At 46.8% G+C, this 23,152-nt stretch overlaps 1 protein-coding gene across 2 annotated transcripts; it reads left to right on the top strand.

Annotated features, from left to right (window-relative positions):
- The first annotated feature begins 3,957 nt into the window (after positions 1-3,957).
- On the top strand, positions 3,958-22,439 carry LOC134357152 (zinc finger protein 229-like). Of its 2 annotated transcripts, XM_063068453.1 has the most exons (3): positions 3,967-4,003; positions 15,377-15,447; positions 19,644-22,439. In XM_063068453.1, exon 3 carries the CDS (start codon positions 19,967-19,969, stop codon positions 21,170-21,172), a length of 1,206 nt encoding a protein of 401 aa, XP_062924523.1. In that variant the 5' UTR covers positions 3,967-4,003; positions 15,377-15,447; positions 19,644-19,966; the 3' UTR covers positions 21,173-22,439. The 2 variants fall into 2 exon arrangements, with proteins under 2 accessions (XP_062924524.1, XP_062924523.1); XM_063068454.1 differs by lacking the exon at positions 15,377-15,447 and having other exon boundaries at positions 3,958-4,003.
- The last annotated feature ends 713 nt before the right edge of the window (positions 22,440-23,152 follow it).

The raw sequence follows: 23,152 nt of genomic DNA, 5'->3' as shown, positions 1-23,152 counted from the left end.
TTTCTTGTACACAGACCCACACAACTTCATTTTCCCACTAACCTATCTTTCTGACGTTCATCTCCCAATGGGACCCATCCTTTAGCCAATTATCAGAAAGGGCCACAACGTCATATTTGCCAATCTGTAGCTGAATTTCAAGATCGTCCATTTTATTCCCTATGCTGCGTGCATTCAAATACAACACTCTCAGTCCAGTATTTGTTGCTTCCTGTTTTAATTGCACCACGCCTCCATTGCCCTGTAACTCATGCCACTGGTTTTGATTAAGCTTTATCTCCTGTCTGTTCTTTCTATAATCTCGGTTGCACGCTACCTTTGATTTATTTCTGTTTTCTCCTTCCTCAGCCCAATCACTCCGGTTCCCATCCCCCTGCCATTTTAGATTAAACCCTCACTAGCAGCTTTATTAAATGTGCCCGCTAGGATGTTTGGACTCCTTTGGGTTCAGGTGTAACCCGTCCTTTTTTTTACCGGTTGTACGTCCCCCGGAAGAGGCCCCAATGATCCAGGAATCTGAAGCCCTGCCCCCTACACAAGTCTCTCAGCCACACATTAATACGCCTGATCATGCTATTCCTTCATCGCTAGCACGTGGCGCAGGCAGCAATCCTGAGATTACTACCCCAGAGGTCCACAGGGGTCTGTGTTGGCAACGTTTCTGTTCACGCTCTATGTCAATGCATCAGATGACAGTGTTGATGGCCCTGTGGCCAAATTTACGAATGAAGTCTAATATTGAAAGGACTGGATAGAGAGGTCGTGGAGGGCGATAGTATCTGGTTATCACAATGCCATAAATACAACTTAAATATACAAACGATAGGCTTTGCTCCGCGGCTTGAGATTCTAGAATGGAGAATAGCGCTTTATTCACAAAATCCCCATGCCCACAGTGACTGTACACTGATCCCAACAATGGATCCCGCCACTACCGTCAAATGCCACGACGGACATAATAATCAGAAAGTCTCTCGTCGCAGCCGTGTAAATAAAATGTGATCTTAGCTGGTGTGTGGCGCATGCTCAGAATGCGAAGGAGACAGACGAACCGAGCCAAGTCACAGACTGATGAAGGGTAGGAATGATTCATTCTGATACAGAGAGGGAAGGAGAGAGTTTGATATTGTTCCTGATGCCGGAACTGTAGCCAGTTAGAAGGTGAAGTCTTGTTCCTCCAAATTGTTTTGAGCTGTGACAGTGATTTTTATCAGAAGAAACCATGGAGACTAAAATTATCTGAGTTGAAATGTTGTCCTTCACCCACTGACATGCTTTGTGAACTTTTAGCAGTGTAGAAGAGTCAAAGGATTTGTGTATACGAATCTCAAACACAATATCACGCTGGTTCCACTGTATCTGTCAGTTCACCAGCGCTTGAATGCCACCGATCCGTGAAGGTGCAGGCGGAGATGCTGGAGAAGACAGCGCCTCACTCGCTACAAGGAGACCCCGATCACGTGTCAATGACCGGGATCTGATTGGATACATTGCTAGGGCGTTGATGGTAGTGAGATGTCGTTCACTGACTCATTTTGGAGGGGATTCAGTCGGCCATCGCAGATACACCAACAGCTTCGCTCTGGGAAGCGGCCGTTCACCTGCTCCGTGTGTGCGAAGAGACTCATTCAGTTAACCCACCTTGTGATGCCCGGTGAGTTCACAATAAATAGAGGCCACATTTCTGTCCGGAGTGAGCAAAGAGTTTTACTCAATCATCCCAGCTGCTGCAAAACCAGCAACTTCACATCAGGGAGGAAGTTCAAATCAGCTCTGTGTTAAATGTTTAACCATCATGGTGACTGAAGGCAGCTGCAGGTTCATGAGGGACCGTTACTGTCAGATTCTGCAGTTCTTGCGGCTGCTTATCGCACCCAGGACTGAACCCTGGTCACTGAGCATTGGAGGAGGCTGCTCTGCTGATGCTAGCCTTAACTAGACTGGGGTTTAATATTGTGTATCTGTGAAAGATAAATCAGTTCTGTGTCAAATCCCGTGTCTCAGGTACTTACTGTCTCTACCACACTCACAATGTGCACTGGAGAAGTCACTCGGCCCATCTGGTCCCTGCCCATGTTTCTGTTCCATATCAGTATATGAAAATCTATCCCTGCCGTTCCCCCTCACTCTCCCTGTGATGACAGATTGTAGCTAGTCACCACTCCGTGGGAGAAGAGATTTCCTTTGAATTTATATTATGAAAACACGCAGTCCTCTTTTATTGTCATTTAGTAATGCATGCATTAAGAAATGATACAATACTTCCTCCGGTGTGATATCACAAAAACACAGGACAGAGTTACAACAGTGCAACAATGCCACAACTTGATGAAGAAGTCCATGAGCACAGTAAAAGTTCAAAGTCTCTCAAATGTCCCACATCTCACGCAGACGAGAGAAGGAAGAACTCTCCCTACCATGCCGACCACAGTCCGACTCTGAGTCATCGGAAAACTTCGAGCTCTGATCAGCTCTCCGACACCGAGTACTGAGCGCCATCTCTGTCCGAACGATTCGACCTCCATCTCGGTCGCCAACAGCAGGCAAAGCGGGGGATTTTGAGGCCTACCCTCCGAAAGATTCCCGACCACGTAGTAACGATAGCAGCAAACGAGCGTTTCAGAAATTTCTCCAGATGTTCCTCTATGCTCTCACGTCCCCCTCCATCAAATCAGAATTGTCCTCAGCCCCTATTTAACGGATACGATATCATTTTTCACCGGAGGGCTGCGCATAGAATTTCATAGAATCATAGAAATCTATGGAACATTACAGACCCTTTGGCTCACAATGTTGTGCCGACAATGGAGCCTACTCTAGAAAACGCCTAGAATTACCCTACCGCATAGTCCTCTATTTTTCTAAGCTCCGTGTACCTATCTAAGAGTCTCTTAAAAAACCCGATTGTATCTGCCTCTACCACCATCGCTGGCAGTGCATTCCACAGACGCACCACTCTTTGTTTAAAAAACTTAGTTCTGACATCTCCTCTGTACCTGCTTCCAAGCAGCTTAAACCTATGCCCCCTCATGTTAGCCGTTTCAGCTCTGGGAAAAAGCTCTGGCTATCCACACAACCCATGCCTCTCATCGTCTTATACACCTGGATGAATTTCCTGCATGATTTTCTCCAGGCTGAATAAGACGATGAGCTCACTGTGGTTTTGACTTTCTTCGGGGCTCTGAACGAAGTTGGTTAAACTCCTTCCCCGCTCTTTCCAACGTTTTGGGCCATTCGCACTGATTTCAAAGGACTGTGTTGTTACAATGCGCCTCTAAAGTCTGACAGCAGACTAGCGAATGAATTTTCGATGGAGCGGAGTCAGAAACCAAAGAGTTGCCAGCCTGAGTCAGGGCTTTGGGGCTCCAGAGAAAGATAAGGTCTAGAGTTTACGAGGAGGAGGAGAAATCAGATCAGCAGGATGTAACTACAAATGAAAGATCAGAAACATCTGGAAATTGGTTGAATGAAAAAAAAGGTGGTTAATTTCTGCAAATTACTGGCGGATATCAACAGATCAGGCAGCGAATGTGGAGAGGAATAAATAGACTACGTTTAGGCCGAACCCCTTTGGCATGCCTAGACTGTGTACTCCTCTGCTTAGTTGCTGCCTGAACCGCAGAGTTCCTCCAGCATTTTGTGTGCGTGCGTATCTGTATTTCCAGCAAATGCAAAATCTCTTGTGTTTCATACCTGCATTTGTAAGAGGGTTGTACTTTGGCATTAGATACACGGAATACCTGTTGATATTGAACAAACTGTTTATGGGAGCCGCTTTCTACGTTAAAACAGCTGCTGAGTTTTCTACACAAAAAAAAAGGCATGGACATGGAGCCGGTGCTTGCAGAAACTTTTAATGGCACCGTGATTACCCAGAAAGCTCTGCGCCACAATTTTCGCCTCCGCCAAAGCTCCAATCGAATGCGCAGGCGTCAGGGCTGCGATGTTGCCGAATACCGCGCATGCGCACAGTACTCAAACGGCCTCGAAAAATCGGCTCCAGGTAAGACAAGGTTTGCGGGCGGGGATTATCAACACCGACTGCGGGATAATTGCTGTGAGTTTCGGACGCCGTGACCCGCAATTCCGGGACAGTCCTACTGTCGTCCCTCTCTCTCTCTCTCTCAGCCCCACGATCCGTACACGGGCCCCGGGGAGCATCCGGCTGACGAGGGAATGGGAACCGATGGATCTCAGACAGAGCTGAGCTCCAGCTGTCTAAATGCAAGGATTGGGAACTCGGAGAAAGGGAACAAAATCTTTTACATCAGCTGTAGAGAAAATCACCTTTGTTCTTCCTCCAGTCACAAACGAGAAAATCTGCAGATGCTGGAAATCCAAGCAACATACACAAATTGCTGGAGGAACTCAGCATTAGTACTCTTTAACATAGATGCTGCCTGGCCTGCTGAGTTCCTCCAGCATTTTGTGTGTGTTGTGTTGCTTGTTCTGCCTCCTCTTGTTCTGGACTTTTCTACCCATGAGAGCATGTTGTGACCCATTGTCTCTGGGTATACAAGTAGTTTTCACATCACAAATGTGCCAGACTCCAATGAGACAGATTACTGCCCTTCCCTTCATATTCATTGGCATTGCCATCAATGAGTTCACCACCGTCAGTCACCTGGGAGAGGGTTCAGGGGAAATATTTATGTACAATACAGAAACTGGTGTTACCTGTGTATATTGTGGTGATGCAAAAGTTGCTGGAGAATTTGCAAGTGGGGGGAAGTGGAGTGATATTTGGAAATCTGACTTTATAAAGCGTCATTGAGCAAGCAAATCACATATGGACAGTGTGCAAAAGCAGGAGTGAAAAAATCCTTCATAACCCTCTACAGGCCTGCTATATAGGTTGTGTGAGAGTGCAGATGAACTTCATCAACCCCAGAGGACATCAAAGTTCTTATTGACAGTGATTTGCTAGCTGTTAAAATAAATACCTCTCTATTTAAAATTCAGTGTGCACATGTTGTTGTTACTGGGTAAAAATTGCACACCACAAGATTTTTCGGCACATCGGTCATCACAAAGTAGACGGGACATTGGTGGGAAGGTGGGGGGACTCCGGTATCCTTGACACCCTCGCCTACAAGATGTGCATCCAACTGCAGCTTGTAACCCTGCACGTTAGGGCGTTGGAGCTGGAAATGGATGAATTCCAGATCATCTTGGAGTAGAAGGGGTTAATGAATATGACATGAAGAGAGGTGACTTGGAGCTTACGGATTCCCTTTCACTGATCCTCCTTCGCTAGTCGGCCCCTGGGCACCCGCCTCGAGCCCAGGCCCAGCGGGTCCGGCAACCGTCTCCTCAAGCCACATCTTCTCTCTTCATCCTCCTCGTGCCTTCCCCCCTAAGCCCGCGCAAACTAACAGTTTTCACACAGACAGAAAGAATAACATCTATCCCAATTGGTTAGCAAATGAATACAAGTCCCGTTATCACTAATTATAACCCAAACATGCTGCTACAGAGAACATTACCTCATCAGTTAACATTACAGAGAAGCCGTTTTATTATAACACTACAGAGAAGCCATTAGCAAGTTACATGAAAGAAGAAACCCTTACAGTTAGTACATAGGACAGTCATTATAACATAGAAATACAGTTGTATCAGCATGAATTAATCAGTCTGATGGCCTGGTGGGAGGAGCTGTCCAGAAGCCAGTTGGGCCTGGCTTTTATGCTGTGATACTGTTTCCTGGATGTTAGCAGCTGGAACAGTTTGTGGTAGTGGTGACTTGGGTCCCCAAAGATCCTTCGGGCCTTTTTACGCACCTGTCTTTGTAAGTGTCCTGAATAGTGGAAAGTTCACATCTACAGATGCGCAGAGCTGTCCGCACCACTCTCTGTATAGTCCTGTGATTGAGGGAAGTACAGTTCCCATACCAGGCAGTGATGCAGCCAGTCAGGATACTCTCAATTGTGCCCCTGTAGAAAGTTCTTAGGATTTAGGACCGATACCAAACTTCCTCAAGCATCTGAGGTGAAAGAGGCGCACAGCCACATACCACACAGCCAGTATGTACAGACCACATGAGATCCTTGGTGATGTTTATGCCGAGGAACTTAAAGTTGTTCACTGTCTCAACCCCAGATCCATTGATGTCAATAGTGATCAGCCTGTCTCTATTCCTTCTGTAGTACACAACCAGTTCCTTTGTCCTTGTATCATTGAGGGAGAGGTTGCTTTCTTGACACCAGACAGATGTTGTTCAGACAAAGTCAGGAATCACAAGGTTGAGCATGGTGCGTTGAATGTGCTGAGCTGTGTATATCACAATGCAAGAAGCATCATCGGAAAGCCAGATGAGCTTAGGGCGTGAAATCATGATATTGTAGCCATTACTGGGACTTGCTCGCACCCCATAGTCTGAGGGATTTAGAGGAACAAATTTGTAGGGAGATCGCAGACCATGCCAAGAAACAAAGGTTGATTCAGTAAGTGATTATAACTTTCCATATATTGACTGGGACTCCCATACTTAAAAGGACTAGATGAGGCAGAGTTTGTCAAATGTTCCCTTAATCAGTACGTAGAATTCCTGATGTAGAAGTGTGCAATAGCTGTTAGGAAATGATCCAGGGCTGGTGACAGAAATTAGTGATCATAATGCCATGAGATTCAAAGTAAATATGGAAAAAGAGAGGTCTGGACCATGGGTTGAGATTCTAAATTGGAGAAAGGTTAATTCTGATGCTATCAGAAAGGTTCTACAGGAACAAATTTGTAGAGAGATTGCAGACTATGCCAAGAAACAAATGTTGGTATAATAAGTCATTTTAACTTTCCAAATATCGACTGGGTTTCCAATACTGTAAAAGGTCTAGCTGGGGTAGAGTTTGTCAACTGTGCCCTTAATCAGCACATAGAATTCCCAACGTACAAGTGTGCAATAAGCTATTAGGAAATGATCCAGGGCTGGTGACAGAAATTAGTGTCTGGGAACACTTTGTATCTAGTGATCATAATGCCATGAAATTCCAAGTAAATATAGAAAAAGAGAGGTCTGGACCACGGGTTGAGAATCTAATTTGGAGAAAGGTCAATTTTGATGGTATCAGAAAGGATCTGACAAGTGTGGTTTGGCCCAGGCTGTTTTCTGTCAACGGAGTACTTGGTAAGTGGGCGTCCTTCAGAAGTGGAATTTTGAATGTGTAGAGTTTGTATGAGCCTGCCAAGTTAGAAGATGAAAGGTAACTGGTGCAGGGAACCTGGGTTTTCAAGAGATATTGAGGCCCCAGATATTTTGTTCCTCTAAATGCCTCAGACTGTTGGGTGCAACCAAGACTCATTGATGACTACAAATCATAACTCAATGCCCTGAGCATATCTGATTTTTTTTTAAGTTGTCTTCTGTTGTTCTGTTGGATTTAAAAACTTTCCAATAGTTTTTGTTCTATTATTTGCCCTCTCTTTGCCTTTTATGTTGGCTTTGGCTTCTCATTTCTGCCATGATTGTATCCTCTTGCTTTTCCAATGCTTCCACTTCTTTGGGATGTATCTATCACTCACCTCCCAAATTGCTCCTAGAATCTCCAGCCATTGCTGCTCCATCGTCATTCCTACCAGTTTCCCCCTCCAATCAAGTTTGGCCAGCTCCTCTGTCATAGGGATATGGAGACGTTCCGTGAAACAGGCTATTTGGCCCATGTAGTCAATGCCAAAAATATTTAAGCTCTCTAATGCAAAGTCCTGCACTGGGACCACAGCCCTCCATACCCCTACCATCCAGGTACCTATCCAAACTTCTCTTAAATGGTGAAACTGCGCTGGCATAAACCACTTGTGCCGGCATCTCATTCCACACTCTCACAAGCATTTCAGTGAAGAGTTTTTCCACATGTTCCCCTTGACTTTTCACCTTCCCCACTTACCCATGACCTCTGGTTGTCGTCCCGCCCAACCTCAGTGCAAAAAGCCTGCTTGCATTTACCTGATCTATACCCTCATTATTGTGTATACTTCAAACAAATCCTCAAAGCAATGTATAATTTCCTTGTATATGTTTAGAGCCTTTTTTAGGTGTATAAGATGATGAGGGGCATTGATCATGTGGATAGTCAGAAGCTTTTTCCCAGGGCTGAAATGGCTAACACGAGGGGGTGCAGTTTTAAGGTGCTTGAAAATGTGTACCGAGGGGATGTCAGGGGTAAGTTTTTCACACAGAGAGTGGTGAGTGTGTGGAATGCACTGCCAGCAGTGGTGGTAAAGCCGGATACAATTGGGTCTTTTAAGAGACTCTTAGATAGGTACATGGAGCTTAGAAAAATAGAGGGCTATGGGTTCGGGAAATTCTAGGCAGTTTCTAGAGTAGGCTACATGGTCGGCACAACTTCGTGGCCTGAAGGGTGTGTAATATGTTGTAGATTTCTATGCTCTATGTTCTATGTTAAACAGTGAAATAACTTAGGCTGTCCTACAATCCTCTGATAACTCCCCTGTCACTAAGGATGATTTAATTATCTCTGCTGGGGCCCCGACTATTTCTGCATTTGCCTCCCATAGGGTCCGAGGGAGCACCTTGTCATGTCCTGGAGATTTATCCACCCTAATCTGCCTCAGGATAGCAAACATCTCCTCTTCTTTAATCTGTACAGGATCCACGATTTTAATGCTGCTTTTCCACACTCCCATAGACCCTGTGTCCATCTCCCGGGTAAATAGAGATGATAGCCCCCGTCTGCTTTGGTTCCAAACGTGGATTACCATTCTGGTCTTCCACAGGACTAGCTTTGTCCCTTGCAATACTTCTGCTCTTAATCTATCTCTAGAATCCCTCATGATTATCCTTCATCTTTTCTGTGAGGGCAATCTGTTGCCTTCTATCAGCCATCCTGATTTATTTCTTATTTGTTCTCTTGCATTTCTTATACTCCATGAGAACCTGCCTGCCTATCCCTGTTATGCAACTCCGTTTTGTGCTTCACCAGGGTCTCAATATCTCTTGAAAACCAAGGTTCCCTACAGTTTCTATCTTTTCTGACAAGCACATACCCAATTTGTACTTTCAAGATTTCACTTTGAAGGTCTCCCATTTACCAAGCACACCTTTGCCATAAAGCAGCCCATCCCAGTCCACAGTTGCCGGATCCTAGTGTCATAGTTCCAGGTGTTGATCCATGCCCTGAACACATCTGCCTTTCCTACACTGCTCCTTGTATTGAAATATACCGGGCTCGGCATATGCACTGCACCATGCTCAACTTTTTCATTCCTGACTTTGTCTGAGGTCTGAACAATATCTGTCTCCACAACCCCTCCACTATCTGTTCTGTTATTCAGGCTCCCATTCCCCCTGCAACTTTAGATTAACCCCGCCTTCCCCACCTCCCACCATGCAGCTCCGTCACCCCTTTGGCTTCCATCTCCCAGATCAATAAAAAGGAGGTGCATACCAGGTACAGGCAAATGGGAACAAATGGGGTACTTATGAAATACAGGAAATTCAAGTGAACCCTATGAAAGAAATAAAAGAAGGCATGAGGTTGACCCAGCAGACAAGGTGAAGGAGAATCCTCAGGGATTCTGCAGATATGTTAAGACCAAAGAGGTTGCAAGGGAAAAAAATTAATCCTCTGGAAGATCTGAATGGTAATCCATATAAGGAGACAAGATAGATGGGGGAGATTCTTTTTGCATCTATATTTACACAGGAGATGGACACAGTCTATAGAAGTGAGGCAAAGCAGTATCAACTTCATAGACCCAGTACAGATTATAGAGGTGGAGGGGTTTGCTGTCTTAAGGCAAATTAGTGTGGATAAATCTCCAGGGCCTGACAAGTTGTTCCCTAGGACCCTGAAGAAGACAAGGGCAGAAATTGTCGGGGCCCAAGCACAGATATTTAAATCATCCTTAGTGACAGGTGATGGACTGGAAGATTGGAGGACAGCCAATGTTGTTCCGCTATTCAAGAAAGGCTCTAAAAATAAACGAGGAAATTTTGCGTTGGTGAGCTTGACATCAGGAGTGGGAAAGTTATTGGAACACATGTGCATGAACCAGATATATAAGTATTTGGATAGATGTGAACTGATTAAGGATAGGCATGGTAGGTCATAACTAACCAATCTTATAGCGTCTCTCGAGGAAGTTATCAGGAAAGTGGATGAAGGCAAGGCAGTGGATGTTGTCTACATGGACTTTAGCAAGGCACTTGACAAAGTCTCATATGGGAGGTTGGTCAAGAAGGATCAGTCACTCAGCATTCAAGATGAGATAGTCAATTGGCTGAGACACTGTCTTTGGGAGAAGTCAGAGTGTGGTAGCAGATGGTTGCCTCTCTGACCAGAGGCCTGTGACTAGTGGTGTGCCATAGGGATCAGTGCTGGATCTGTTGTTGTTTGTCATCTATATCAGTAATCTGGATGATAGTGTGGTTAACTGAATCAGCAAATTTGTGGATGAAACGAAGACTGGGGATTCAGCAGACTGCGAGAAGAGTATCATGGCTTGCAGTGCGAACTGGACCAGCTGGGAAAATGGCTTGAGAAATGGGAAATGGAATTTAATGCAGACAAGTGTGAAGTGTTGCACTTTGGTAGGACCTACCAAGGTATGACTTGCACAGTGACTGGTAGGGCACTGAGGAGTGTTATTGAAGAATGGGATCTGGGAATACAGGTCTATATTTCACTGAAAGTGGTATCACAGGTGGATAGGGATGGAAAGAAAGATTTTGGTACATTAGCCTTAATAAACCAAAGTACTGAGTACAGGAAATGGATGTTATATTGACGTTGTACAAGACAGTAGTGAGGCCTAATTTGGAGTATTGTGTGCAGGTTTGGTCACCAACCTACAGGAAAAGATGTATGTAAGAGGGTTTCGACTTTTATGTTACTGCGGAGGCTAATTAAAATGGCGTCTTCATTATGTTAATCTGGGGAATGTGGCTTTGTTGTGTTAAACGCTGAGAAAGTTTGCCCTAGCAGCTTGTTTTTGCTTTAGAGAGTGCTATTAACCAATTGGGATAGTTGTTATGGTTTTGGTGTATTTGAAGATACTGTATGCGCGGGGTTTTGAGGCAGAAGGTGGGAGAGCGAGACAGAGGATGGACGAGGTGCTGTGAGTCCGCTAATGGGGTCGGACCCCGAGCGGGATGTTCGGCGAGGAGACGGACTCGTGTGGAGCGTCTGATCAACCACCATTGTTGGTCCCAGGCGGCCGGTCGAGGTGGTCTATGGGGGTCGCAGGGTGAAGAAGAAGGTCCTTCGGTTTTTGTGCACCAAGAGATTGAACTTTGATAAGTGTGGCGCCTTTTATTTTCCTTTTATATTTTATCCTCTTTTAATTTTATAGTTCTAGTAATATCTATAAACTGTATATCATTTAATTGCATCTGGTGTATTGTCTGTTATTTGGGCGAGGTGGGGTACCTCACACAGCATCCGCACAAACGAATTATCCATTTTGGCGGGGCTGAGGCTGTTTCCCTAGACGACAGCGAGCCGAGTGACCCTGAGAGTGGCCGGGGGGGCTACATTGCGTGGGCTTTGTCCGGGATTGAGTCTGCTGGTATGCTGTGTGGGTGCCCTGTTTAAATCTGTAATGTGTGTCTCTGTGGGTTATTTGCTGGTGATTGCTGTATGCGTGGTGGGTGAGGTCTTTGTTCGAGTTCGGGCTGGCATTGACGAGTTGGAGATGGCACTCGGGGCTGCCCATGCAGTTGGGAGAGAGAGGGAAGAGTGGTCTGATTTGGAGGTAGGGTCTGCGACTAAATGTTCTAGCTATGGCAGGCTCTGCCTGGCACTTGGGATAGTGTCCACCCCAAGAGGGGCGGAGGCGTACGAGACGTGGGCGGAGCGGATCTTTCAGTTGTTAGATGAGTGGCAGGCTCGGTTGAGGGAGAGCGACAGGGATTGGTTGAAAGTTTGAGTAGGCGGGCTGGTGACGGTGTTAGAGCTGTCAGGTTCACTTACGTAGTGACAGCTGCCAGTTATCTGAAAGAGGGGGAAAAGTTTTCAGTATGTCTTCTCTAGCTAGGAGGGTGGCTAAATTGCTTGCAGTGCCAGGGGGATCATTTCAAGGCATCAGCCCCTCCTTCCGTTGTTGAGCTGATCAGAGAGGTGTCGGGAAACTTAGTGGAGGCCCAGTGGGGGAACGGCTTGGGGTCTCTGGGGAAGTACGTTCCCAGCAATGTACAAATGTACTTCCGAAAGGAAAAGACCCTATTCCTAAAGGCTTAGAGGGACAATGCCCCAGGGTGTCATAATGGATAGAGGGAAGCGATGCTAAAGCTATCCTCGACCCTGGGGCACAGATCAAGTTGTTGTACAGTTCGTTTTACAACCGGTGTCTGAAGCATTTATCCTTGACAACCGCAAGGGCACCGGAGACTTTGGGTACTAGGGGCAGTAGTTATCCAGAAGACGATGATTGGTTAATGACCCTGGAGTTCATGGAGGCATTTTCTGGGCACCCAGCGTGTCGAGTTGCTGCTGAGGACGTGTGTAGCAGCCTTGAGCCGGTACCGAATTTAAACGAGACCCAGCAGTGGTACGGCTTGGGGAAAGTAGCTGAGGGTGAAACCCTCTTAGTAGATGCTCCGAACTACCACGAGGGAGGGGAGTTGACCGCTGAAGACACCTCAGTGAGAGAGAGGTCACGGCAACTGGACCCTAGCGATGTGGAAGATGAAGGCAGCGTGTGTGTGGATTATGCGATGTGGTTTAATGTGCTGGATCTGAGGGGTGGATGTTGCCAGATCCTGAGGAGTGCGGCTGTTGAGCTGAAGATGGCCTTTACTAGTTCCCTAGGATTCTTCCGATCCGAAAAGATGCCCAAGGGCATATCTGGAGCCCCTGCATCCTTCCCGCGGGGCATGAGGAAGACCATGGGGGAAGTGAAGGTGTGTGGAGTTTTGACGTATGTGGATGACCGCCTAGAGCTTGGATTCGCCTGGGGGGACTATGAGGCGAGGCGAGTGGCTGAGCCCGGGCGACCGAAGCAAAGTGATAAATGTGGAGGAGTTTGGTGCAATGTGAGGAAAATGACCCGACATACCAGTTGAACTTCCTGGTGTTGGGACAGAGGGTGGTGGACCGGGGGATGGAAACCCAGGTCGTCAATCTGAATGAGACACAGGGAAGCGAGGGGATTTGCACCGCACTGCGGTCATGTACTGATGAATTAATCCAGCGAGAAGAAACAATGACCCTCCTTCGAAGGGATCAGCAGAAACTCAAGACGTCGATTCAGAACAGATTGGAAGATTTGCCAGTTGGGGAAGATCAAGGAAGTGTTTTGACTAAGGTCAACAGAAAACCGAGAGCCCAGAGAGGGGAGTTTGACTACACTCCCGAGGAGGTAAAGAAATGGAGGACAGATCTCGGAAAAGGGAGGCGGACGCTTGAAAGGAACCTGAAGGTGACTATCGCGAGTTTAAATGAAGTGGAAAAGCTGAAAGTTGACCTGGAAGACGTCCTCAGGAAGAAACAACTGAGGCTGAACATTCTTTAACTGCTGCTTTTCAGGTCAGGGTGGAAGAAGCTGGTGGGGTAACTGCGTCCCAGATTGAGATGGGCAAGAACCCTGAGTCAGAACTGCGGAGGCTGTGGCGAGAGTTGAAGGAGCCCCTGAAGAAGCTGACGTCTCGACTGCAGGAGGCTGAAGGGGTAGCCCCGGCTAAATGTTTCAGTTTGGAGAAACTTAAATAGCAGCTACCGATCGAGGGAATGAGGAAGGATACGGATTCGAAGGATAATGTGCTGCACATGTGGTACATGCTGCCTTTCGCTAACTTCCCCGTGATTGAGGAAGAGACCTTTGGACCTTCTCCCACTGAGTCAGGTGTAGTGGGGAGGGCTAGCTGTGGGCAGTCTGAGTTACGGCAGGATTGGGAAGGAGGAGAGGCGGGGCCCCGGACACGGGACAGGGGGCTCCAAGCTGTAGTGGTGGCCTGAGTGAGAGAGGAGTTGGCAAGCAGGCCCGAGGTATCCCTAGTAGTGTCTGAGCCTTTTGGGTTTAGGTGAGGGGGTACAGAGGTCTCGGAGGGTTAAGAAGCTCCCAGATAGGTTGGCCTATGTAGCGCCCGTGGGACGGGAGTAAGGTCCACTGTTTGGGGAGCACTGTCACTGTGTGTATCTGTGTATGTGTGTGTTGTGTGTCTGCAGGACTGGTTGGCGAGTTATTTAGAAGTCATGAGGACATGACGTTATTTGGTGGGGGGAGAGTGTAAGAGGGTTTCGACTTTTATGTTACTGCGGAGGCTAATTAAAATGGCGTCTTTGTTATGTTAATCTGGGGAATGCGGCTTTGTTGTGTTAAATGCTGAGAATGTTTGCGCTAGCAGCTTGTTTTTGCTTTGGAGAGTGCTATTAACCAATTGGGATAGTTGTTATGGTTTTGGTGTATTTGAAGATACTGTATGCGCGGGGTTTTGGGGCAGAAGGTGGGAGAGCGAGACAGAGGATGGACGAGGTGCTGTGAGTGCGCTAACGGGGTCGGACCCCGAGCGAGACGTTCGGCGAGGAGACGGAGACAGACTCGTGTGGAGCGTCTGGTCGACCACCGTTGTTGGTCCCAGGCGGCCAGTCGAGGTGGTCTATGGGGGTCGCAGGGTGAAGAAGAAGGTCCTTCGGTTTTTGTGCACCAAGAGATTGAACTTTGATAAGTGTGGCGCCTTTTATTTTCCTTTTATATTTTATTCTCTTTTAATTATATAGTTCCAGTAATATCTGTAAACTGTATATCATTTAATTGCATCTGGTGTATTGTCTGTTATTTGGGCGGGGTGGGGTACATCACACAGCATCCACGCAAACTAATTACCCAGCTTGCCGGGGCCAAGGCTGTTTCCCTAGACGACAGCGAGCCGAGCGACCCTGAGGGTGGCCGGGGGGGCTACATGTAAAAGAGTTTGAAAGAGTTCAGAGAAAATTTGCAAGGATGTTGCCAGGTCTGGAGGACTTGGTTTATAAGGAGAGATTGAACAGGTCAGGGCTTTATTCCTTGGAATGTAGAAGATTGAGGGGAGATTTGATGGAGGTATACCACAATTCTGAGGGTTATAGATAGGGTAAATGCAAGCTGGCTTTTACCACTTAGATTGGGTGGGACTACAACCAGAGGCCATGGATGAAGGGTGAAAGGTGAACAGTTAAAGAGAACATGAGGGGAAACTTCTTCACACAGATGGTCATCCGGATGTAGAATGAGCAGCCAGCACAAGTGGTGCATGCGAGCTCAATTTCAACATTTAGGAGGTTTGTACAGGTACCTGGATGGTAAGGGTATGGGAGTAGAAAGTTTAAATAGTTCAGCACAAACTAGTTGGGCCAAAGGGCCTGTTTCTGTGTTGTACTTTTCTATGACTGTGACAAGAACATGAAATAATACTAACATTCACTCGAATTCCTTTTCACAGCTCTGCAGACCAACCATACATCTCAGTAGGAGATATTTAAGGAAAGGTACATCGCATCCGGAGTTTCTCGGGTGAGCGAACAATTTCCCTCCACGCCTCTCTGACATAGTGGGGAATTGTGTACTAAGCAAGTTACAGCAGTGGTTTGCCATTGCTTTCTGCTGGGTGAGTTTCCAAAGAGATCACCAGCTCATAACCGAGCACGGTTGGAAAGCACGCAGGGGAGCCGGCTGGATTCGAACTCGGGACCTTTCTTCCCGAAGTCCGGCACTGATGCCACTATGCCAACTGTAGCACTTTAAATTAACAGTAGATAAAAGAAAATCCCAGCTGCACGTCAACGAAGGCCATTTGTATGAGAGTGTTTCAGTTACTGTGGGACCAGCACCCATGCAGCTCGGTAAGAGAGAATACTAATGGAGAGTAGCAAACGGAGCCAAGTCACAGATTGGAGATGGCAGAAATGCCCCATTCTTATAGAGACAGGATGAGCATCAAAGAGTTTGAGGGTCATTCCAGTGCCCACTTAGGAGGAAGGTCTTCGAACAATCCATTCGCGGTAAGGACACCGCAAGGCGCTTGCTGACTCTTTGTCAGGGTTCGTGTAGCGAAGTACTCCATCGAGTTTCGAACCTTAGCGGCCGACTCAGGGTGGAATGACGAGGCCCTACGGGAGGTGTTCCGACAGGGCCTCTCAGATAAGATAAAAGATAAACTGGCAGCGAGAGATGACACAGACAGCCTGTACTCTCTGATCTCTCTAGCCACCAGGCTCGATAATCGACTTTGAGAGCGTCTGAGAGAGAAAAAACAGTCCTCGGGTCAGCCCACGTCCCACCTTCCCATCTTCTATCAGCACTAACCTCTCTCTCCTCTCTGGTACTCGCAGAGCTCCTGTTCCTACTGTTCTGGTAAGTCAGACAATCCTCCCTTTAGTCCCCAAGACCCGGATGCAGATCCCGGCTACCATGAATTATCAACAACAGTCCCTGTCCCCATCCGCCTTGGTGGATTCCGGTGCCAAGGGAATACCTCGCGAGCCGCTAACTACCCCCCCGGAGGCCCAGGTCCTGGACGGAAAACTGCTGGTTCGGGTGACCCTCTGTATGCCGCCCCTGACCTTGATCCTACCCGGCAACCATCAGGAGGAGGTACGATTCAGTCTCATTCATTCACCTCAAGCCCCGGTAGTTCTAGGATATCCATGACTGACCCAACACAATCCCCACATCGACTGGTCTACTGGGAGCCAGTCTTGCCACGCCAACTGTCTACGGTCAGCCCCATCTCCCAGGGAAGCTACCATGCCCCCACCTGTCCTGCAACCCCTCAATTTGTCCCGAGTCCCCACAGAATACCTGGGACCGGTATTCAGTAAACAATGGGCCCTTACCCTGCCTCCACACCGCCCATTGGAGAACCTGAGAACATGGGGGTGCTAGAAAATACCAGGATATCATCGACAACCATCTGGCATACACTGTCCGACGACTGGACGTGCACTGTCAGGGCAGGGGTTTCCAATATCTGGTAGACTGGGTAGGGTACGATCCAGAAGAGTGTTCCTGGGTCCCCCACTCCTTCATCCTAGACCCTTCCCTCATCCAGGACTTTCACCGGGACCATCCAGACAGGCCTGGAGGCTCCCGTTGAGGAAGGAATGCTGTCATGGTCCCTTCTGGCAATCCCACACCTTGCTATTTACCTCAGGAATTGGGCCTCAATCCCCTCATTTAATTTCCAATTATTCCCAGGTTCCACTAACTACACACACCTGCTTTCCATCAGAAAATGCAGGATAAAGACCCTGTGATCACATCAAGGATCTGCCAGTTCGTTGGTCGACTCCAGTGTGAGTAAACCTTGTTTCCTGATTCCTGAGAACTATCAGTTCTAATTTTTGCATCGTTTCCTGGATACTCCCCGTGAACCTTGTCTCTGCGTAAGGACTGTCCTGGATACCGGTTCCCCATTCGCGGCGGTGCTAACGCCTCACGACTCTGCCTCAGCACCTGTGTCCTGCGCTAGGGTTCGTCCCCAACCATGTCCTTGCAACACTGGAAGATCAGAATGGTAATCCATATGAGGAGACAAAATAGATGGGAGAGATTTTAAATATTATTTTTGCATCTGTATTTATTCAGGAGAGGGTCACTGAGTCTACAGAAGTGAGGCAAAGCTGCATCAACTTCATGGACTCTGTACAGATTACAGAGGTGGAGGTGTTTGCTGTCTTAAGGCAAATTAGTGTGGATAAATCCCCAGGGCCTGACAAGTTGTTCCCTGGGACTCTGCGGAGGACAAGTGCAGAAATTGTCGGGGCCCAAGCACAGATATTTAAATCATCCTTAGTGATAGGTGAGGTACTGGAGGATTGCAGGACAGCCAGTGTTGTTCCGCTGTTCAAGAAAGGCTCTAAAAATAAACTAAGAAATTGTACGTTGGTGAGCTGGACATTAGTAGTGGGAAAGTTACTGGAACGTATGTGCAGGAACCGGATACTGTATATAAGTATTTGGATAGATGTGAACTGATTAAGGATAGGCATGGTAGATCATAACTAACCAATCTTATAGAGTCTCTGGAGGAAGTTATCAGGAAAGTGGATGAAGGCAAGGCAGTGGATGTTGTCTACATGGACCTTAGCAAGGCACTTGACAAAGTCTCACCTGGGAGGTTGGTCAAGAAGGTTCAGTCACTCAGCATTCAAGATGAGATAGTCAATTGGGTGAGTCACTGTCTTTGGGAGAAGTCAGAGTGTGGTAGCAGATACTTACCTCTCTGACCAGAGGCCTGTGACTAGTGGTGTGCCATAGGGATCAGTGCTGGATCTGATGTTGTTTGTCATCTATATCAGTAATCTGGATGATAGTGTGGTTAACTGGATCAGCAAATTTGTGGATGACACCAAGACTGGGGGTGTAGTGGACAGCGAGGAAGACTATCATGGCTTGCAGTGCGATCAGGACCCACTGGAAAAATGGGTTGAGAAATGGGAAATGGAATTTAATGCAGATATGTGCGAGGTGTTGCACTTTGGTAGGACCTACTAGGGTAGGACTTGCCCAGTTACTGGTAGAGCACTGAGGAGTGTTGTAGAAGAAGGGGATCTGGGAATACAGGTCTATATTTCACTGAAAGTGGTGTCACAGTTCGATAGGGATGGAAAGAAAGATTTTGGGACATTGGCCTTCATAAACCAAACTGACTACAGGAGAGAGATGTTATGTTGACTTTGTACAAGACATTGGTGAGGCTTAACTTGGAGTATCGTGTGCAGTTTTGGTCACCAACCTACAGGAAAGATGTAAAAGAGGTTCAGAGAAAATTAACAAGGCTGTTGCCAGGTCCGGAGGACTTGGGTTATAAGGAAAGATTGAACAGGTCTGGGCTTTATTCCGTGGAATGTAGAATATTGAGGGGAGATTTGATGGAGGTGTACCAAAATTATGAGGGTTATAGATGGGGTAAATGCAAGCTGGCTTTTTCTACTGAGATTGGGTGGGACTACAACCAGAGGCCATGGATTAAGGGTGAAAGGTGAAACATTAAGGGGAACATGAGGGGAAACTTCTTCACACAGACAGTCATCCGGGTGTGGAATGAGCAGACAGACCAACTGGCGAATGCGAGCTCAATTTCAACATTTAAGAGGTTTGTATAGGTATGGATGGTAGGAGTATGGGTATAGACAGTGTAAATACAAACATGTAGTTCAACACAAACTAGATGGGCCAAAGGGCCTGTTTCTATGTTGTACTTTTCTATGACTCTGTGACAAGAACATGAAACAATACTAATATTCATTTAATTCCTTTTAACAGCTGTGTGGACCAACCATTCATCTGGGCAGGAAATATTTACATTGCTTTAAAACTGTGGCACCTTAAACTGATAGTAAAGAAAAGAAAATCCCAGCTGCACGTCAACAAAGACTATTTGTGTGAGAGTGTTTCAGTTACTGTGGGGCCAGGCACCCATGCAGCTCAATGGGAACAGGGAATAATACCAGTGGAGAGAGTCAGACTGAGCCAGGTCACAGATTGGAGATGGCAGAAATGCCTCATTCTTATAGAGACAGGAACAGCATCAGAGAGTTTGATTCCAGATACCAGCACTGTGCCCAGTTAGGAGATGATTTCTCTCTCCAAATTGGGTTGATCCTCATTGTGACAGTGTGATATCAGATCATACTTTCGCAACTAAAGTGATCTCATCTGAAATGTTGTCCTACACTCATTGATGGATTTTGTAAATCTTTTTACAGGTTAAGAGTGACAAGGAATTTGTCGATAGGAATTCAAACACAACACGCCAGTTTTGCTGTCTCTGTCCAGATATTTAAGAAGTGGAGCAAGGGATTCATTCGACCATCCTTCCTGCTCAGACAGTGGGAATGGATTCACTCAGTCATCTCAACTGAAGGTAACATCAGGAAGTTCACACTGGGCAAGGCCATTCATCTGTTCTGTGGGTGAGAAGGGATTCAGTCGGACTTCCCACCTGTGGACACACCAGTCAGTTCACACTGGGCAAAGGCTGGTCATCTGCTGAATTTGTGGGGAAGGATTCACTCGGTTATCTGACCTCATGGTTCACCAGCGAGTTCACACCGGGGAGAGGCCGTTCACCTGCTCAGATGATGAAAAGGGATTCACTCGGCCATCTGATCTGCTGGCACACCAGTCAGTTCACACCGGTGAGCAGCCGTTCACCTGCTTGAACTGTGGGAAGGGATTCACTTGCTCATCTCAACTGAAGGTACACCAGCGAGTTCACACTGGAGAGAGGCCGTTCACCTGCTCAGACTGTGGAAAGGGATTCACTCAATCATACAACCTACAGAGACACCAACGGGTTCACACTGAGGAGAGGCCATTCACCTGCTCAGACTGTGGAAAGAGATTCAGGCAATCATCCCACCTACTGAGACACCAGCAAGTTCACACTGGGGAGAAGCCGTTCAACTGCTCAGACTGTGGAAAGGGATTCACTCTGTTATCCAACCTACAGAGACACCAGCACATTCACACTGGGGAGAAGCCATTCACCTGCCCAGACTGTGGGAAGGGATTCACTCAGTTATCCAATCTACAGAGTCACCAACGAGTTCACACTGGGGAGAAGCCATTCACCTGCTCAGACTGTGGAAAGGGATTTACTCAGTTATCCAACCTACAGAGTCACCAACGAGTTCACACTGGGGAGAAGCCATTCACCTGCTCAGACTGTGGGAAGGGATTCTCCCAGTTATCCAACCTACAGAGTCACCAACGAGTTCACACTGGAGAGTGGCGATTCACCTGCTCAGAATGTGGAAAGGGATTCACTCGGTCATCTGATCTGCTGGCACACCAGCGATTTCACACTGGGGAGAGGCCATTCACCTGCTCAGAATGTGGGAAGGGATTCACTCGGTCATCTGACCTACTGGTACACAAGTCAGTTCACACTGGGGAGAGGCCGTTCACCTGCTCAGACTGTGGGAAGGGATTCACTCGGCCATCTGATTTGCTGGCACACCAGCGAGTTCACACTGGGGAGAGCCCGTTCACCTGCTGTGGATGTGGGAAAGGATTCATGTGGTCATCTCATCTACTGAGACACCAGCGAGTTCACACTGGGGAGAGGCCATTCACCTGCTGTGAATGTGGAAAGGGGTTCACTCGATCATCCAGTCTACAGAGACACCAGTTAGTTCACACTGGGGAGAGGCCATTCACCTGCTGTGAATGTGGAAAGGTATTCACACGGTCATCTCATCTACTGAGTCACCAGCGAGTTCACACTGGGTAGAGGCTGATCACCTGCTGTGAATGTGGGAAGGGAATCACTCAGTAATCTAAGCTTGTGACACACTACCGGGTTCACACTGGGGAGAAAGTGTCAATAAGCTGCATGCTGGATATTTGTCCATCACCGTGCTGAATGCAATTTCGAGACTGACTGTCAGTGCTGAACTCTGCAATTATTGCTGCTGCTCACCACACCCAGTTCTGCACCCTGGTCACTGGAGGAGTTTCTTCTGTTGCATATTCACCTTTAATGGGACTGGAGTTTAATATTTTGGAACTGAGACAAATCAATCAGTTCTATTTTAAACTCTGTCTCCGGTACTTGGTGAAATTATAACAAACCTAGTGTACAGTAGAGAGTCAATTCAGGCCGGCTGGACCCTGCCAGTGATTCTGTTCCATGACAGTCCTTTTCAATCCTCCCCTGTTGTTCCCCCTCGCTCTCCCTGTGGTGATGGGTTCCAAACAGTCACCACACTGTGGGTGAAGAGGTTTCCCTTGAATTTTCTGCAGACTGAAGAAGTCGAGCTGACTGCGGTTCTGTCTGAGATGTTCTTCGCCCCTCAAATCTCTGGGCTGAGGAAGAGTGACATTGGTAGTTAACCTCCTTATTCAGGGCTCATTTCCACATTATGGGTCATCTTCCCTGCTTCTAAAGGGTTGTTGAAACATAGAAACATAGAAAATAGGTGCAGGAGTAGGCCATTCGGCCCTTCGAGCCTGCACCGCCATTTATTATAATCACGCCTGATCATCCAACTCAGAACCCTGCACCAGCCTTCCCTCCATACCCCCTGATCCCCATAGCCACAAGGGCCATATGTCCTCTAAAAACCGAAAGCAGAATTGGGAAACCATCAGATGTTCAACAGAGCAGGGTCAGAAACCAGAGGCGGGTCTGCACAGGGCAGAGTTTGGGGCTCTGTATGATGGCTGGGATAAGATGAGGAGGAGAAGGGAATCAGCAATGGGGTGCAGCAACGAATGACGGAGAGTAGCAACATTTGGAAGCTGATTGACTGAGAAAATAATTTGGTTTTGGACTGATGACACAAACAATGCCTGTTGTGAGATGCTCCATGGGTGGAGGAACCAGGTGTGTTGGAATGGTTACATCTTTTGAGGGAGTTGTTCCTGCTTGTTTATCTTGTAATATGATATCCGAACGATTATTATGGATTGTCCTATCTGAAATAATTTTGGTGAATGATATTTACCACTTGATTGTACCTGCGTAATTGATCAGATTGAGTAAAACTGCTACAGGATCCTGGAATGTGTTGGATTGTGTCTGGTTTCTCTTGGCATTTTCTACATTTATTGCCTGGTTTGTTTGTCTTTTATGTATTTTTGATTTTTTAAAATGTTCACCACCTTGTCCTGTATTTCCCCAAGGAACCCCTGTTTCTGGGAAGACTTCTCCAACTCTGAGTCGGGCGCTCAATGCTTCCTTGTCAATATCTAGTCTGCTCAGCTTATTGGGATGAATCCCATGGAGGGTCATACTCATTCCACTGGTTAATATTTCTTCCATAGAGATGAATAATTTTTTTGATTTGGCCTCTCATTTAAGTTTACTGGTCTGTATTCCTTATCAGAATTGCACATACCTGCATGGTGTGCTGAATCCTGTTTATTTTGTATGAAACTATATACTTTAGAAATCTTATCAGACTGTTGGGTGATTTTTTTTTTAACACCTATTACAGCTCTTCCTCCTTCTGTCCTCAGTAGTGTTAACCTAAGTCTGTTTGAGTGTAAATAGTCTTTTCTAAATTTGTCATTTTAGTTTTTTTTTTGTAAAGTTTCCAGATTGGAATGGGACCGAGATATTTTACGTAAGGAATACATTAATATGGGTATAGCAAAAGCGTTTATTGCTTTGTTGTAGGCATTGATCCTGCGGATAAGACTTTGATCACGTGGACAGCCAGAGGATTTTTCCCGGAGTTGAAATGGCTAACACGTGGGGACATAATTT

This window comes from Mobula hypostoma, chromosome 15 (assembly GCF_963921235.1).
Source record: "Mobula hypostoma chromosome 15, sMobHyp1.1, whole genome shotgun sequence".
Taxonomy (NCBI): Eukaryota; Metazoa; Chordata; class Chondrichthyes; order Myliobatiformes; family Myliobatidae; genus Mobula; species Mobula hypostoma.
This window is presented reverse-complemented; position numbering and strand designations above follow the sequence as displayed.